At 37.7% G+C, this 16,903-nt stretch overlaps 2 protein-coding genes and 1 long non-coding RNA gene across 4 annotated transcripts in view; 1 reads left to right on the top strand and 2 right to left on the bottom strand.

The window, feature by feature from the left end:
* Window positions 1-16,903, bottom strand: part of LOC126369199 (uncharacterized) — a 279,281-nt gene that overhangs the window by 151,410 nt on the left and 110,968 nt on the right. The window lies entirely within an intron of this gene.
* On the top strand, window positions 1,112-4,662 carry LOC126369251 (uncharacterized). Its single transcript, XM_050013595.1, has 3 exons — window positions 1,112-1,215; window positions 1,722-2,721; window positions 4,536-4,662. The coding sequence occupies exons 1-2, from the start codon at window positions 1,113-1,115 to the stop codon at window positions 2,714-2,716; spliced, it is 1,098 nt and encodes a 365-aa protein (XP_049869552.1). The 5' UTR covers window position 1,112; the 3' UTR covers window positions 2,717-2,721; window positions 4,536-4,662.
* Window positions 13,582-15,073, bottom strand: LOC126369294 (uncharacterized). 2 transcript variants are annotated; one of them, XR_007566674.1, is made up of 3 exons: window positions 15,042-15,073; window positions 14,236-14,830; window positions 13,582-13,731 (listed from the first exon to the last, which is right to left on the bottom strand). It is a non-coding gene; the product is annotated as an uncharacterized LOC126369294 (long non-coding RNA). The 2 variants fall into 2 exon arrangements; XR_007566673.1 differs by having other exon boundaries at window positions 14,236-14,544; window positions 14,620-15,067.

Genomic DNA, 16,903 nt, shown 5'->3' with positions numbered 1-16,903 from the left:
ACCTTGACGCATCTAGCCAAAGAGGTCCGTGTTGTTCTATGAACATTAGCGGATTCAATAAACCACAGAACCATCATCATCATCATTGGCCACAGCATCTATCGTAGATGATTGTTGCAGCACTTGTGAGTCTACGGGTTCCCACACCACAGAACCAGGCTTGCACCAATGAGTTATTATTTGACCTGAAGTGTAGTTTTTACTAACACACACGACTGTTATATAGACAGCGATACGACTCATCACCTATCACGTTGGTGTAACAGAAAGCACTCCGTAAAACACCTCCATCAACCCGCAGTGGAGCAGCGTGCATGGTGGAGTATGTTCCATCAATCAACCAACCGGAGGGGGCTCCGGTAGATTGAGGGGAATCCTGTACCCAGCAGTGGGACATATAATATGGACGTATATTTGAACCGGCTATTAGCCATAAAAATACCTCCACCAACCCGTAGTGGAGCAGCGTGGTGGAGTATGCTCCATAGCCCCTCCGGTTCCTCCGGAATCCTGTGCCCAGCAGTGGGACATATATAGGCTATTTATGTTTTGTTATGTTTAGAAGTACAACACACATAACAACACACAACGTTAAACGGACAAATAAATATTTCAGATCACGCCTATTTCCTATTCTTTCTATTTTTAATTGGTTTCAGAATCGTGGTAAGTGGCGTACAAGTCAATGAGACCTTGCCTACCGCTTATCCGTTTTTTTTGTCTTAGCAAGCTCTTAAAATTAGTAAACCATTCACATAACTACTGAGGAAAAGTTATATTTTAGTTTGCAACAGTAGCTGAAAGCAAACACTTCATTTGCTTCAATCCTTTCAACAAAAATTTTAATTATACTACAACGTTGCATCCTCAAGATTCATTATTAACTATGTAGTTCACTTTTCAATCTACTGGGCATCACAAAGTTTTAGAGCTATAATGTAAAAAAAAAAAACATTAAACTGACACCATACCCCCTCCCTCGCTCCGCCACCGGCCCGCGCCTCGATCAGCTGTCATTCGCTTTCTTTGTGCGGGCATTGCAACATAAAAAATAAACGAATTTCATTCTTAGTGTTGTTTAATAGCAAAAGCTAGTAAAATATTACTTAAATATGGGAAAAAGGAAACACAAAGATAAAAAATCACATCGATCGAAGAAAAGAAGGCGTGAAAAAAGATATTATTTATCGGATTCGTCGTCATCGTCAAGTGAAGGTCAGTAATTACTACTTACTCATTCTCATTAGCTAGGTAGTGAGTTATTATTAGGGGTTTATACCTACCAAAAATACTGTATAAGTAATTTCTAATAAATGAGTTTAATAAATTGCATAATAAACAGAAAAAATAAATAAAAAGAGTAGACAACATAGAAAAAGTTAGACATTAATGTCTACCCACTTATTTTTTTATTATTATAAAAAGATATGGAACTGTTGAATAACAGTAACCACAACCTAGGTAGGTATCTACCTAATGACATATTTTTTTCAGCTTTATGGTTATTCTCCGCGCCGTGTGCGCGGCTGATACCATTATTGTAGTCTAATGGTGTAACGTGTTTACTCCTTGACCTTTTATGATATTATTGGGTTACATGTCGTGTCGTGAACACGGATGATACCTTATTTCGTCCAGTGTCGTAACGTGTTTACGCCCCGTGACGCTAAACTTATATCTACCTCCTGTGGGAGGTTTATTGGTAAATATTATATTTACAGATGAATACTACGATGCCGAGCAGTATAGATACCCGGAGATAAATAATACGCCTGATTATGAAGACATAGTGTCCATACCGGGTTCGGAAAAATCTATCGAAGCCAGTGCAAAGAATGATGATAACATAGGAGAAAAAAATCTTTCTGTGGCTCCTAGTGCTGATGTTACATATAATGAGGGTACAACGTTGGACAATAATTTGCCCAGTACGAGCGCGGAGGCGCCAGCCTTACCGACAGAAATCCTGGAAGCCCTGGGCGACCCAAAAGGAAAGGAGGAAGTCCTAGGTCCAAAAATACAGGAGGAGATTGCCAGTCGATGGGGACGCGTGCTCGTAGATGGTCTAAGCAAGGATCGAAAACAAGAGATTTTGGCCAGCTCGTTAATACCTGATAATTTTCGTTTAGCAAAAGCTCCTCTGTTAAACCCGGAAGTTATTCCAGCGCTAAGTGACTCTTCCAAAAATCGAGACAAGATAGTAGAAAGATTACAAAACCAACTCGGCTTGGGTATATCAAAGCTAACATACTTAGCTACAGATGTTATTGAAGGCAATGTCGAAAAGCTAGACATTTTAAAAAAAATCTCGGAAGCCAGCCAGATTCTTTTAGACTTGTATAACGAACAAACTAAAGCAAGACGAAGAATGGTGATAACATCACTTGATAAAAAGTTTGTAGGTATGATCGCAGACGCTAAACGAGACACATACCTATTTGGAGCGAATCTCGGAGAAAAAATTAAGGCGTCAAAAACGGCTGAAATGTCGGGCTTGCAAATAAAAAGAAAGGATACGTCAAACACTCGTACACATCCTCAACAGGGAAACTGGAGGGGCCCACCCCGGGCACAAGCTCAGCGTGGCTACCGACAGGGGGGGCAGAGAAACCGCTACCCGACGCAGTCAAACCGCCGCCCTCCACAATCGGCATCAGCAGTAGACCGCCAACCGCGGGGGCCAGCGAAGCAGACTCCCAAGTCAACCAAGACTTAATGGAGGTAATTCCCCATGCGGGAAGATTACGTTTTTTTATAGACCAGTGGTGTTTGATAACAGATGATCCCGTAATATTAGAATATGTAACAGGCTTTGTCATTCCGTTCGAAAGTAAGGTTACTCAAAACTTCGCCCCTGAAAATAATAGTTTTAATCAGTCGGAAATAGATCAAATTCATTTCGAATTACATAAATTAAAATTATTAGCAGCTATAGTGGAATGCAAGAACGCTATACCTGGTCAGTTTTTGTCAAAAATATTTTTAATTCCAAAACCAGACTGCTCATATCGCTTTATACTAAACTTAAAAAACTTAAACAAGTTTATTTGTCCTAACCATTTTAAAATGGAAGACATAAGAACTGTCACGAAGCTTATGACTAGAGGTTGTTTCATGGCTACTATAGACCTGAAGGATGCGTATTTTTTGATTCCCATTCATGATTCAAGCAAGAAATATTTAAGATTTAAATTTCAAGACGTTACTTACGAATTTCAATGCTTACCCTTTGGCTTGTCCATAGCGCCACTAGTTTTTACAAAACTATTAAAACCAGTTGTGTCATTTCTCAGAAAAAAGGTCATATATTAGCTATATATCTAGATGACATCATATGTATTGGCTATTCCTATAAGGAATGCGTCTCTTGTGTTACAGAAACGATTGGTCTTCTCGAAAAGCTAGGTTTTATAGTAAATTATACAAAAAGTAAATTAATACCAAAACAGATCCAAAAATATCTAGGTTTCGATTTAGATTCGAAAAACATGTGTTTACGTTTACCTTCTGATAAACGACGAAAAACTTTAGACCTCCTGACAAAAATATCTAATAAAAAAGTATTTATCATCAGGGACTTTGCTAAACTGTTGGGGGTACTATGCTCATCCTGTCCAGCGGTAGCCTATGGGCGGATATACACCAAGCGCCTGGAACGAGAAAAAATGCTGGCTCTGCGCAATTGCAACGAAGATTACGATAGTTTAATGGTATTAAAACCTTATCTTAAAGTAGATTTTGACTGGTGGAAAATAAATATTATGACCTCAAGTAACTTTATACGCGCAGAAAAATATACATTGGAAATATTTTCGGACGCATCGTTGACAGGCTGGGCTGCGTATTGTAATGGAGAAAGAACTGGGGGTTTCTGGGATACACAAGAGACAGATAAACATATAAATACTCTAGAATTGATAGCTGCTTTTAACGGACTTAAATGTTTCGCGAAGTCCTTACATAAAAAAGAATTATTATTACGTATTGACAACACTACAGCTGTTGCATACATTAATAAATATGGTGGCATAAAATATCCCCACTTAAATGACATTACACGAAAAATGTGGCAATGGTGTGAAGAACGCCAACTACATATACACGCTTCCTACATAAAATCAAGGGAAAATAAGGAGGCAGATGAAGAATCTCGTCAGCTTAACATTGATACGGAATGGAGTTTGTCGGATAGAGCATTCAATAGAATTACATCTATACTTTCCAAACCCGAAATAGACTTGTTTGCCACTAGGCTGAATGCAAAATGTGAAAAGTATGTTTCATGGAAAAGGGACCCGGGAGCATATGATATTGACGCATTTACCCTAGACTGGAACCCTTATTTTTTTTATGCCTTCCCCCCTTTTTTCGCTTATCCTAAAAAGTCTACAAAAAATAATAACTGACGAGGCAACAGGCATAATGGTAGTACCTTTTTGGCCTAGCCAGCCATGGTACCCACTATTTTTGAAATTATCTCAGTCTGAACCTATTTATTTTGCACCTGATTCTGACCTACTGGTGTCTCCTTTCAGGACCTGCCACCCGTTGTGGAAGCGTCTTACCCTGGTTTCGTCGCTATTATCAGGGAAGCCTTCATACGACAAGCATTAACAGAAGATACAATAAAAATAATGATTTCCTCTCTTGCTAAAAACTCGCAAAAACAATATAATATGGCAATTAAAAAATGGTGGCAATATTGCACTATAAATAAAACTGATTGTTACGATAAAAATATTCCAAATATATTAAAATTCCTTACATTAGAATTTAATAATGGAGCGAATTATTCAAGTTTGAATACCATCAGGTCAGCACTTGGATTGATTTTAGGAAAGTCGATTAGTGAAAATGATTTGATATGTAGATTTCTAAAAGGCGTTTTTAAAACAAAACCCTCTTTACCTAGGTACCGATCCACTTGGGACCCTAATCTAGTACTTAATTTTTTGGCCGATTGGTACCCAAATCATGAATTAAACTTAATAAAAATTACCAAAAAATTAGCAGCTCTCCTTGCGTTGTCGACGGCACAACGTGTCCAGACGCTGTCTCTAATACGCCTTTCTAACATTAACATAAAAGGGTCCTACATTGAGATAATAATTAACGATCTCATAAAAACATCTACTCCCTGCCGACAGATGCCTCGATTAATAGTGCCTTTTTTTCCTCATAAAGAACAAATCTGTCCTGCAAAGACGCTAACCTCATATATACACATAACTCAAGCTTATTGAGATCGCGCTAATACAGAAAAAATATTCTTAACCACAAAAAATCCAATACATAACGCTGGTTCATCTACTATAAGCCGCTGGATTAAATCAGTACTCCTGGAGAGCGGCGTAGATGTGACGACATTTTCGGCCCACAGCACTCGACATGCATCAACATCTGCTGCCAGTCGCAAGGGAATTTCTGTAGACATTATAAAACGCACGGCAGGCTGGAGCGGCGACTCATTAGTTTTCGCAAAGTACTATGAAAGACCAATTGAAGATGTTGATGAGGTTAACGCGTTTGCAGAGGCCGTTTATAATCAATAAAGTTAAATAAAAACTATTTTTGCACCTATCTGTTTAATTTAGATATAACCTAATTTTGTTAAATGTTGAATAAAAATAATAATAATTATGATTGTCATGTTATCAACAGATTAATTTGCGTTTCCTTTACAGTTAACCAATTTCGCGGTTTGAGCGCTAAACATCTACATAGTTAATAATGAATCTTGAGGATGCAACGTTGTAGTATAATTAGTGGTTAAACAAACTTACCTTAGTGACGTTTGACCATAATTATACGAAACGTTGCATCCGAAGAGATTCATTACCCGCCCTACCCTAGACTCATCATTAGCTCCAAGTCTTACCCAAATTTCACGCGAAATCGGCCTTGTCTCTAAAAACAATGACAGCTGATCGAGGCGCGGGCCGGTGGCGGAGCGAGGGAGGGGGTATGGTGTCAGTTTAATGTTTTTTTTTTTACATTATAGCTCTAAAACTTTGTGATGCCCAGTAGATTGAAAAGTGAACTACATAGTTAATAATGAATCTCTTCGGATGCAACGTTTCGTATAATTATGGTCAAACGTCACTAAGGTAAGTTTGTTTAACCACTAATTAACTGCGAGAAGTTTGAAAATGAATCTCAGTCGGGAAAAATGTTTGCTTATTAAAAAGGGTTGCAACATTTAAAAAATAGATAAAAGTAATTAACATAATAACTCCGAATTACGCGGAAAATTTACGAATGAATTCAAAAACTTTATGCTAAAATTGTAGGCAGTAAAATTTTAGAATAATTTATGCTGAAACGGGTATTTGAATAAAAAAGTACTAGCTGTTTGAAGTGTGTATTGTTTTCAGGAAAATGAAATATTGCTCTTTATTTTAACAAGCATAACATGTAATATTGTTTATCCTAAGTCACCGGTGTTACCAACGAATCATATGAGTATTCCACTACGTTACTAGTAAATCTTTGGACACCGGTCAATATCGTTACCCTTAACGCAAAAATATCCTTGAATCTTTAGTCTTTTTGCAGATATTCAGTTACAATTTACGTAGATTGACATTAGCATTATCCCATTTTTCACAAGGTCCGCTTACCTAACCTGAAGATTTGACAGGTCCGGATTTTTACAGAAACGACTGCCTGTCTGACCTTCCAACCTGCGAAGAGAAAACCAGCTAATACAGGTTAGATTCACTTACCTCCGAAAAAGCATTTCTAGCACCTTCACCGCAGAGCACTTGATAATCATTTATGATCCATACATAAATTCGACATAGGCTACTTTTTGTCTTTATAACCCCCCACTTCCATAAAATGGGGGGTGGAAGTTTGTATGGAACATTCCACAATTCTCAAGGTAGAAAACAAAAAATACGGACTAACAAAAAAATTGTGTATCACTTTTCTTTTTTTGAAATCTGCCTCCAACCACTTCAAAGAGGGGGTGAAATTTTATATGGCACTTTTAGCAGTTTTCAAGGTAGGAAAGGGGAACTGTGTTACCTCGAATTTATATAAAGAGGAATGAAGAAAGCACTTCTTGCTAAATGGCACGTGAACAGCTCCGTCGCCATTCAATAACCATGTGCTATACTGAGCAAATACGCATTTGCCGTTAGAGCATGCTTGAATGCGACTCGCTTCTTAGCTTTATAAAGGTACGGAAAATACTGCGATAAATCGGATATGTCGTTATCGAGTTCATGTCGAAAGTTACTATATTACTCTACTCTACTAAGGCATCTATCTGTATCTACTCTATTAAGGTAACGAGCATACATAAAAACGTTTACCCGTTATGAGCTACGGTAATAACTAAGACATGAACTGTGTTAAATAAGGGACGGGAAAATTAAAAAAAATCTAGACCGTTTCTTGAAAAAGGCTTTTGCGCGTGAGCACCGAAGCGGTGGTGCGCGGCGAAGAGGTTAGCCAGAGAAGTCAAAATTAAAATTGACAAAATGAAGTGACGCGCAAGCGCGGCGAACGCCATCTAGCGCCGAGACTCGGTTACCCGCACGAAATTCGTTGCCACTTTATTTTTAAATCTTGTATTGAGGACATATAAATTGTGTCGCTAACAAACTGTATTACGATAAATGATTAATAAATAGTTAGCTTCCAAGATAGTTTTATTTTTACTTTCACCAACATACAACATGGACGACAAGACGTATATAAAAACAAAAACCCTAAATTCAAAGCGTTGTCACAAGAAAAATGAAATAAAATGTTCTGCGAGGAGTTCACAACACCCGTATCATAGAATAAGGAATAATACTACGTATAGAACGGCAACTCTCCGCTCCCCACCAGCGGCTGAGCTAGGTTTACCTCACTCCCCCTCGAACATAGTTTAGATTTGAATCGTATGGTGTCAGACGTCACACACACAGATGCACGTGTACGACAATGTCAATGTGTAGTGTCTGTGTAAAACGAGGTTGTTTGTATGAAGTGACTGGGGTGTGCCCTTATTCTTAGATGTTTACTCGAAACTTCCTCCACTAGACTCGGCCTCAGCTGAGCATTTTTGTTTTTTTAAATTGACATTTACTTCCTCGACTTGAGGTTACTCACTGTTATCGATCATAATTCATACTGCCAACATAATAATACGATACTCCAACTCGCCGGGGTTGATGGGGTTTTACGATTTTATGAGCTGTGCGTGCAGGGCCCCTCGCAGGCTATGCGGTCGCGTTCTGCCATTCACTGTCAAAGACACACAGGTGGAAGCCTACTACAAAAATTCACGGCAATTTAAAGCAATCTGCAAATCACTGGCTTTGCGTACAAATTTAAAACTCTAACTCGAAAATATAAAAGAAATTAACACACTATAAGTTCACTACTAAATCACTATTCGGGTAATCAAAGTTACTTAGTAACTAAGTACGAATGAATACCCACTCTTCACCAAGCTTTCTGTTAGACCAACGTGATAAAAGGTAGCCTTATCGCCGTCTATACCGGTGGAGCCAACTGTGTTAGTGAAAACTGCACTTGAGATAAATTTTACTCATTGATGCTACTCCGGTACCGAGATCTGAACCGGCGCTCCCCATTTCTAAAGCAAGAAAGAAATGATCTTTTTTAAATAAATACACTCGGAGAAGTTACCCCTAGAGCCGTGGTAGCCCAGTTGGCAGAACGCTTGCCTCTCAATTTGAGGTCGCAGGTTCGAATCCAGCACAGGCAAATGACAAATGTTTGTCGAATTTGTTTTTCGAATTCATGTTTGGATTATAAATGATTATCACGTGCTCAGCGGTGAAAAAAAACATCATGAAGAAACACACATTCCCGAGAAATCCATTTTCGCAGGACGGAAGGTCAGACAGGCAGTCGCTTCTGTAAAAAACCGGACCTGTCAAATTTTCATGACAGGTAAGCGGACCTTGTGAAAAACGGAATAATGTTAGGAAGATGACGACAAGCACAGATGCGCTACACATGAAGGAAACAAAAAAACTCGTATTAACTCAACCCGTAACAAAAAAAGTTTAAAACAAAGATCAAACGACAACCATCCACTTCCACATTGACTCTTAAGGTGATGTGTTTCAGTCAGCTAGGTAACGCTGCGTCAGTAGATGGCGTTACTTCTGCAGTTTTCGTATTTTTTTCCATTTATTCGTTTAGTGTTGAGTTCTGACCCAGTGAAATGTTAGGTGGCGAAATCTTACATACATTATCTTTAAGTTAAGCTACAATTTTGAAGTATTTACTGCAGATATCATATTGAAACATTGCATCAAAAGTTGGTGTCATTTCAATTTGTGTACGAACACGAAGCTGTCACACACACATGCGAACTAGGTTAGCTATTAAAAGAGATGCATAATTTGAAGTCTACTTCTAACTTCTAAATGGCGCATTTGGTAAAGCAGTAGCCGCCATTCTTAAGGTTCACGGTTCAAACCCAACTGCATGTTTTAATTGTTTTTACTTTTTGTATTTTTTTTTACAATTGAATTTGGCGAACCCGTCTATTTGTTACGGAATTTTCAAAAAGTATCACTTTTACCAATAATATTTAAGTATACAATGGTGCTAATTCCTGTAAACACCATCTAATTTTATTTTAGGTTATATCTGTCATTTTCTTATCCGCCGAAAAGGAAAGGGACGGGTAATCGACAAGCATAAAATTTATGGAACACACGTCAATTTTAAGCACAAATCTAAAACAACCGTCTAAAAATTCGCCCGGGTTATTCATTTATTTACTCATTCTTCCTAAAATTAAGAGCTGTCAATCATCCGTCCCTTTCCTTTTCGGCGGATAAGAAAATGACAGGTATAACTTAAAGTAAAATTAAGAGATGTCTGCAGGAATCGGGGCCATTAATTTACTTTGCACTAAAGTACCTTCCGTAATTTCCGTATTTTTTATTTTGTAAAATTCTAATAGGCATTAATCGCATCAGTGAACATGCGGCTAACTAAAAAACTACTGAACGGATTTTCATACGGTTTTCACCAATGAGTAGAGTGATTCATGGGCGTGCTTTAGGGTTTATAATTTATACAAGTATTTTTTTTGTATAAAATGGTTCAAAAATGATGATGAATGTCAAACATAATTATCGTTACAAATATAGCCGACTTGGAGCTTTCGGCGAAAACGCTGCCTGAGCCCATTGAGATATAACAAAACAACATACCTATGGTTGAATTGTTCCTTTTTTGTAGGTATACCGAAAAGTCCACAATATGTCATAATAATTATATTGTGTATAAAGAATTGTGTATATGTATTGTATGATTTTACAAATAACGATCACAGTACAGTAATAATAAGGTAGATTTTTCCTTAATTGCGTAGGTTCAGACTTTGTCGCATCGCGTTTGAAAGATGTAATAGCGCTTCAGGACGTCCCGCAAGCACGGCGCTGATGTCGCAGTATCCGCATATAATTATTATGACTTGTCATTTAGTTCCAATAAAATCCGCGGGACTTCATACGTATGTCAGTGACAGCTGGTGATAGCATGCGGGACACTTAGCACCTAATCGAATTCTATGTTGTTTTCGCGCCCAGTCCAGACGACTCACAGCGCATTTCTGGACATATATTTACGCGTGGTGTTTATTGTTAGGTTAGTTAGTTCAGGTTAGGACGTCTTTTTATAACGAGGACGTTAAAAAAAGACGAGGCTGGGACGTATTGAAGTAGTATTTCCATATATACGCGGCCTGAAATGGGCTGTTTCGGGGACCTGAACTGGTTGCTGTCGAACTTATTATCACGTTTTCTTGATTAAAATTCATAAATAAGTCAAATAGAAAAAAGAAAAAAGATTTTATTTAGTTTTAGATCTGTCATGATGTCTGTGATGTTTGTTTATTATACATAAGAATTTCAAAATTTATCTTATTTTTTTTCCCAAAGGGCAAGGCAAAGGGAACTATGAACATACAACCATGTCTTGTGCTTTTTTTCTTGATGATGATTAATGAAATGATGAAACCTAAGCCCCCACCCTCGGAGCAGACTCCTACTCCGAACCCCAAACGAAGTAAGCGGCTTGTTGGCGCAAAGCGAAAATAGATAGGTACACTTTGTTTATTGAATATTCCGATTTAATAATACTATCGGGAATGTTTTCCGACTAATGTGATCATTAACCACAAAACACCACTTCGTATTGATTATTTAGATTATTCAATGAAGAAAGCAACCTTCCCGTTCCCGGTCCCACCAAAAAGTCCGCGGCAAAGAGAATATAAATAAATCTGTATGTTGGATGGAAAAACAATTAATTAATAAATGACTACTATTTAGGCCGGCAAATGCAACAACTTCTTTTTTGATTTGGTTTTCCCCGAAGGGTAAGGCAAAGGGAACTATGCCCATACAGCCATTTCATTTTATGTATTGATTTTTTATTATAATATATGTCCTCTTTTAAAACACGGTATTTACCCATTATTTAAAATTTTTTAAATAAGATACGTTATTACACAAATATTTTTCCAATATTCCTTTTCTCAGATTGTAGTATTTTTAGTTTTTTATTTATATTTATTCTCTTCATACAAAATCTCTTTATAAATTGTCACTGACATTCTATTACACTTGTCAAGTAGTCAAAGCCTTTAGAAAAAAAAAAACTATCACGCACACAAACTAACATTGACACCTCTACACGCTCAGCAAATACACTGTAATCTGCACCACTACAAATGTAGAATTGATCAAAATTGAGGGTCTGAAATATGGTACTTCTCGTATTCGGACCCTAAATTTTTGTTAGTTTGCGAAAATAATACACCAAAATATTACTATTTATCGGTTTTATAACAATATTCCTCTATCCGTTTTCCTGTAGCACTGCATCAACTTTTGTATGGAAAACGAATCACCTTAAGTAAGTACATGAAACCATTAAACCAGTCAGCACTTTAAACTGTAGAACATAAAGCTTAACTTCGCAGACGGTTCAAAACTTCGTAACAACCACACATGCTTACTCGTAAAACATCTTGATACTGCGTTCCACGTCGTATGCAGACTAGTGGGTACTAATATACAGACCTTGGGAATGTCTGTATGATACGTAACATACCTATAAATACAAAGACTAAGGCTAGATTCACATAGCATTATAGTTCCCGTATGACTTTAGCAGTGGCAATATCCATATCTTAATGTTATCCTGTTTTCACAGAACCTGAACTTTTGACAGGTCCGGTCTTTTACAGAAGCGACTGGCTGTCTGACCTTTCAGCCGGAAAGTTCAAACAGGTTAGATTATATACCTACCTCAAAAATGTATTTCTCGGAAATATGGGTTTGCGCTGAGCATGTAAGATCAAAAGATCAAAGTATTAAGATCAAAAAACGAATCATAAACAAATTTGAAGTAAAATGAAATAGCAAAATTTTGGTACTAATACATCATCTTATTTTATTTGAAGTTATACCTGTCATATTCTTATCCGCTGAAAAGGAAAGGGACGGGTAATCGACAGGCATACAATTTATGGAACACACGTAAATCTTAGGCACAAATATACATATATCCAACAACCCTCTAAAGATTTTACATTGACCAATAACCCGACAGAATTAAGTTCACAGCACACGTCAAACGGTTTGCATACCAGCGAGATACCTGTTTAATTCGTCCGGATTATTCATTCATTTTATCATTAACAGCTGTCAATCATCCGTCCCTTCCCTTTTCGGTGGATAAGAAAATGATAGATGTAACTTCGTACTTCTAAAGTGCAACAAATACTTTAAAAATACGATACGCAAAATGTTGAAAATGTTATAAAGGGCAATTTTTCAAAGTCAAAAGTATTTCCAACAGCTAAACTGCAAATCATGCAAAACTGCGAAGAAAGTTGTACGGTAGATAGATATAAGTACTTTATACTTACGTAAAGTTTTCATAAACTTTCTTTTTGACGAAATACACCGTTATTATGAAGAACTTCTTTTTTTTAAGCGATATTTAAAGCGAGAACTTTTTCTTTTATGTTTTCGCTCATCGTAACCGCAAGGTCGCGTTTCAGTCTATCAAACACACGATATTTTAAGACTCAGGTAATCAATAATAACACTACACCAGGGTTGATGGGGTCGAAAATCGAGCGTATGCTGTTGTTTGGACGAGACTAATAATTGTAGGTTCGACACTTTTGACTGTCTGACACGTGTAAAGTATACATACTCTTTGGCGCTCGCTCACTCATAAGAAACGAACATCGTCACTGTCACGAACAAGCGCCATCTAGCGCATATTTTAGAAACCAATTAGTTCTCTTCGTTCCTTTTTACCATAATGTCAAGATATTTTGTAAATGTAACTTAGTAACCAAAAAACTTAACAGATGTAGCTATTTACCAACGCCAATAAAACAGTTTTTGCCAAGATCGAGTGACGACGAAACACGGTTTTTATTTATTTTCCACTCCCAATTGTTATTACTAGAAACTACTAATCAACTCATACCAAAAACACCAATTTACATCTCATTTTTCATTTTTTTCAGTCAGTATAAACGCATATCAAAATAGAGAGCACGAACAATCTATTCTATTCTATTTTCTTTGTTTGTGGCTGCATCGTTCAGAAACGATGATTCTGCCAATGTCAAGGTTCAAGAGAAAATACTTAACATTAAAATATAATTTTGATCGGTTAGGTTAAAATAATCGGTGGATAGTCCAATGGTGAAGATTGAACCTAGAAAATAACAACACAATTTGTTAGTATGACATTACAAAACACAGGGTTTAAGTTTGCGGAACAAGGAATAAAGGTTAAGAACAGACACAACAAAAAAAAAAAAAAAAATACGTATATATATATATATAAACTATGAAAATTATTAGAGTTTTATGTTATTATAATTAATAAACCTAGATAAAATATTTATAAAAGGGGTATACACTAATGTGAGGAGAAAGTTAACATTTACAGGGCGGGGAATTTTAGGGGGTAGTACATCATATAAGGAAACATTCAGTCGGGGGCAATTAAAAAACAAGTGATCAAGAGTACCCTCCTCTTCTCCACATTCACACAGGGAATGATCGCGGATACGAAGCTTTGCCAGGAAAACAGGCGAACACACGTGTCCCAAACGAAGTCTGATTATGGTGGAACAAACAGGTTTGTCGAAATTGCGATATTTAAAAAACCATGGTTTTATGGGAACAAATGGCTGGATGCCACCATAATACTTACCCTTTATGAGCCTAGAATTGTTCCACCTTTCCGTCCATGATTTATGTAAATGTGGTTTAGCAAGACAACGAATATCTCTAGAAAATTCTTTGTTATACACCTCTCTGCCTGTGCGGATAGCCTCCTTGGCGCATTGGTCAGCGATTTCATTTCCTGTTATGCCACTGTGGCTTGGGATCCATGCCAAAATAACTTCAATCCCCGATTGTTGGCATTTAAATAAAACTTCCTTAATTTTGAGAGTCAGGTAAAAATTATCCTTTGAGTGAAATGGTTTTTTAATGATGTCCTGAAGGCAACTAAGAGAATCTGAAAACACAATTGATCTCGCCAGTTTATGAGATTCAATAAAGGTGACAGCTTCAAGTAAGGCAATAGACTCACCTGTAAATATTGAACATTTAGGTGGGCATTTATAATTAAGGATTATTTTATACTTTGGAATCCAGACCGCTGCTCCTACATTATCGGAATCCGAAATTTTAGATGCATCTGTATAAAGATGTAGCCAACCTGGCCAGTTCCTTTCAGAGATTCTGTTGAACTCTGCATTAGCTCCTGGAGAGTTCTTATTTATTTCCAAGTTTAAAATAACCTTGGGACAAAAAATGAGTATATTAAAATTAAATTCGAATATGGGGTTTTTTAGAGTCTGTTGTACTGTGGAGATGTCAATCTTTTTATATGAGTTAATTAATAGAGGCAAGTCTTTGTGTGTCCAGTAGTTTAAATTGGTCAGAGAGTTTAGGGATCTTATTTTATTATGAAGAGGATGCGAAGAATTTTGAATAATGTTAAAATAGTACCTATCTGACAGAAATTGTCGCCGTAGCTGCAGGGGAGCCTCGACGCATTCAATTTGAAGGGCATTTGTTGGGGATGACTTCATAGCTCCTGTAATTACACGTAAACATTTATATTGAATTTTATCAAGTTTACATAATGCCATCTTGTTACAGGGTTCCAGAATGAAGCAAGCGTAGTCGAAGTGACTTCGAATAACAGCATTATATAAAAGTTTTTGACTGTATGGGTGGGATCCCCACCAAACTCCAGAGATTGACCTGAGCACATTAATATTTTTTTCGCATTTATTCGCAATGTAATTGAGATGGTGGATACCTTTCAATTTATCGTCTAGGATGACCCCTAAGAATTTGACGTTGTTTTGGATGGCTATGGGTTGATCGTTCACATGGATGTCAATTGGAGGAATGGAACGTTTACGGGTAAATACTACAGCACTACATTTGTGAACTGACAAGGACAGACCATGATCATCGAGCCAGATGTTAAGGTAGTGTAAGGCAGAATTGAGACGTGAGCTTGCTTCTAGAAGTGATGATGAGCTGGCATATAAGACGATGTCGTCGGCATATTGTAAGATATTGCAGAAGGAGAGGACTGTTCTGTCAAGGTCATAAGTATAGACGTTGTACAGCAGAGGACTAAGGACAGAACCCTGCGGAAGTCCCTTCCACAAAGTTCTTGGAGAAGAAAGGGAGCCCTGGACTCTAACAGAGATAGAGCGAGCCGTGAAGAGATTACATATGATGTTGACCATCCTTACCGAAATATTCAGATTTAGCATTTTCTGCCTGAGCACTGGTAGGAGGACATTGTCATATGCAGAAGATATGTCAAGAAAGATACCGATGACATGTTTATCATTGCTAAAAGAGCGTCTGACGTCTGTGGTGAAAATGCTGAGACTATCCAAGGTACCCAAACCCCTTCTGAATCCGAATTGGGACTGAGACAATATGCCTTTGTTTTCTAGGAACCACTCCAAACGGTTTTTTATTAAGTGCTCTAAAATTTTGGCTAGAGTGGACGAAAGGGCAATGGGCCTATACGAGGCCGCATCACTGGGATTTTTCCCGGGTTTTAAGATGGGGATAACAATTTGTGTTTTCCAGGCTGTTGGTACAGAGCCCGAAATGAAAATTTTGTTGATGACGTCAAGAAGATAATGTATGGCAATCTCTGGAGATTTAGTTACGAATGAGTAGGGTATACCATCTATGCCTGGGGATGAATCACGGAGGTTGTCAAGTGCACAACAGAGTTCGGCGAAGGAGAAGGGCTCATCAAAAGTATCCATAGATGGTGTTACATTATCTAGTAAAGAGAGGCAGTCCTGTGTTGTTGGAACATAAGGAGGCGCAAGTTTGTTGGTAAAATCAGGAAGCCACGAGGATGTATCATTGGAGGGAACGTTATAGTCATCCGAGAGATAACCTCTGAAAGATTTGATACGTCTCCAGACCATGGACGCGGGTGAACGAGGAGCAAGTGACTCACAAAAATCTCGCCATCCTTTAGTTTTTTTTTTGGATAGTAGTCTTTTGCAGCGGGCCGTCTCCCTCTGGAACACCAAATAACTGTCTAATGATGTTAAGTCAGCCGCAAATGTCTTCTCTGCCTCATTACGACGACGAACACTCGAGGAGCATTCAGAGTCCCACCACGGAGGTGAGGAGATTTTACCGCGAGCCGAGTTTTTAATTGGAATACTCTCATCAGCAGATGAGATAAGGCATTGAGTGAAATCGTCGTAACAGGTCAAAAAATTTGAGGAAGAGACAGACGGCAGTGAGTGCACCTTTACCCGGACAAGATCCGAGTATTTATCCCAATCAGCCTTTTTGATGCGGTATTTTAAGAG

This window comes from Pectinophora gossypiella, chromosome 8 (assembly GCF_024362695.1).
Source record: "Pectinophora gossypiella chromosome 8, ilPecGoss1.1, whole genome shotgun sequence".
NCBI lineage: Eukaryota > Metazoa > Arthropoda > Insecta > Lepidoptera > Gelechiidae > Pectinophora > Pectinophora gossypiella.
Note: the sequence above shows the minus strand (reverse complement) of the source record. Positions and strands in the feature narration are given on the sequence as shown.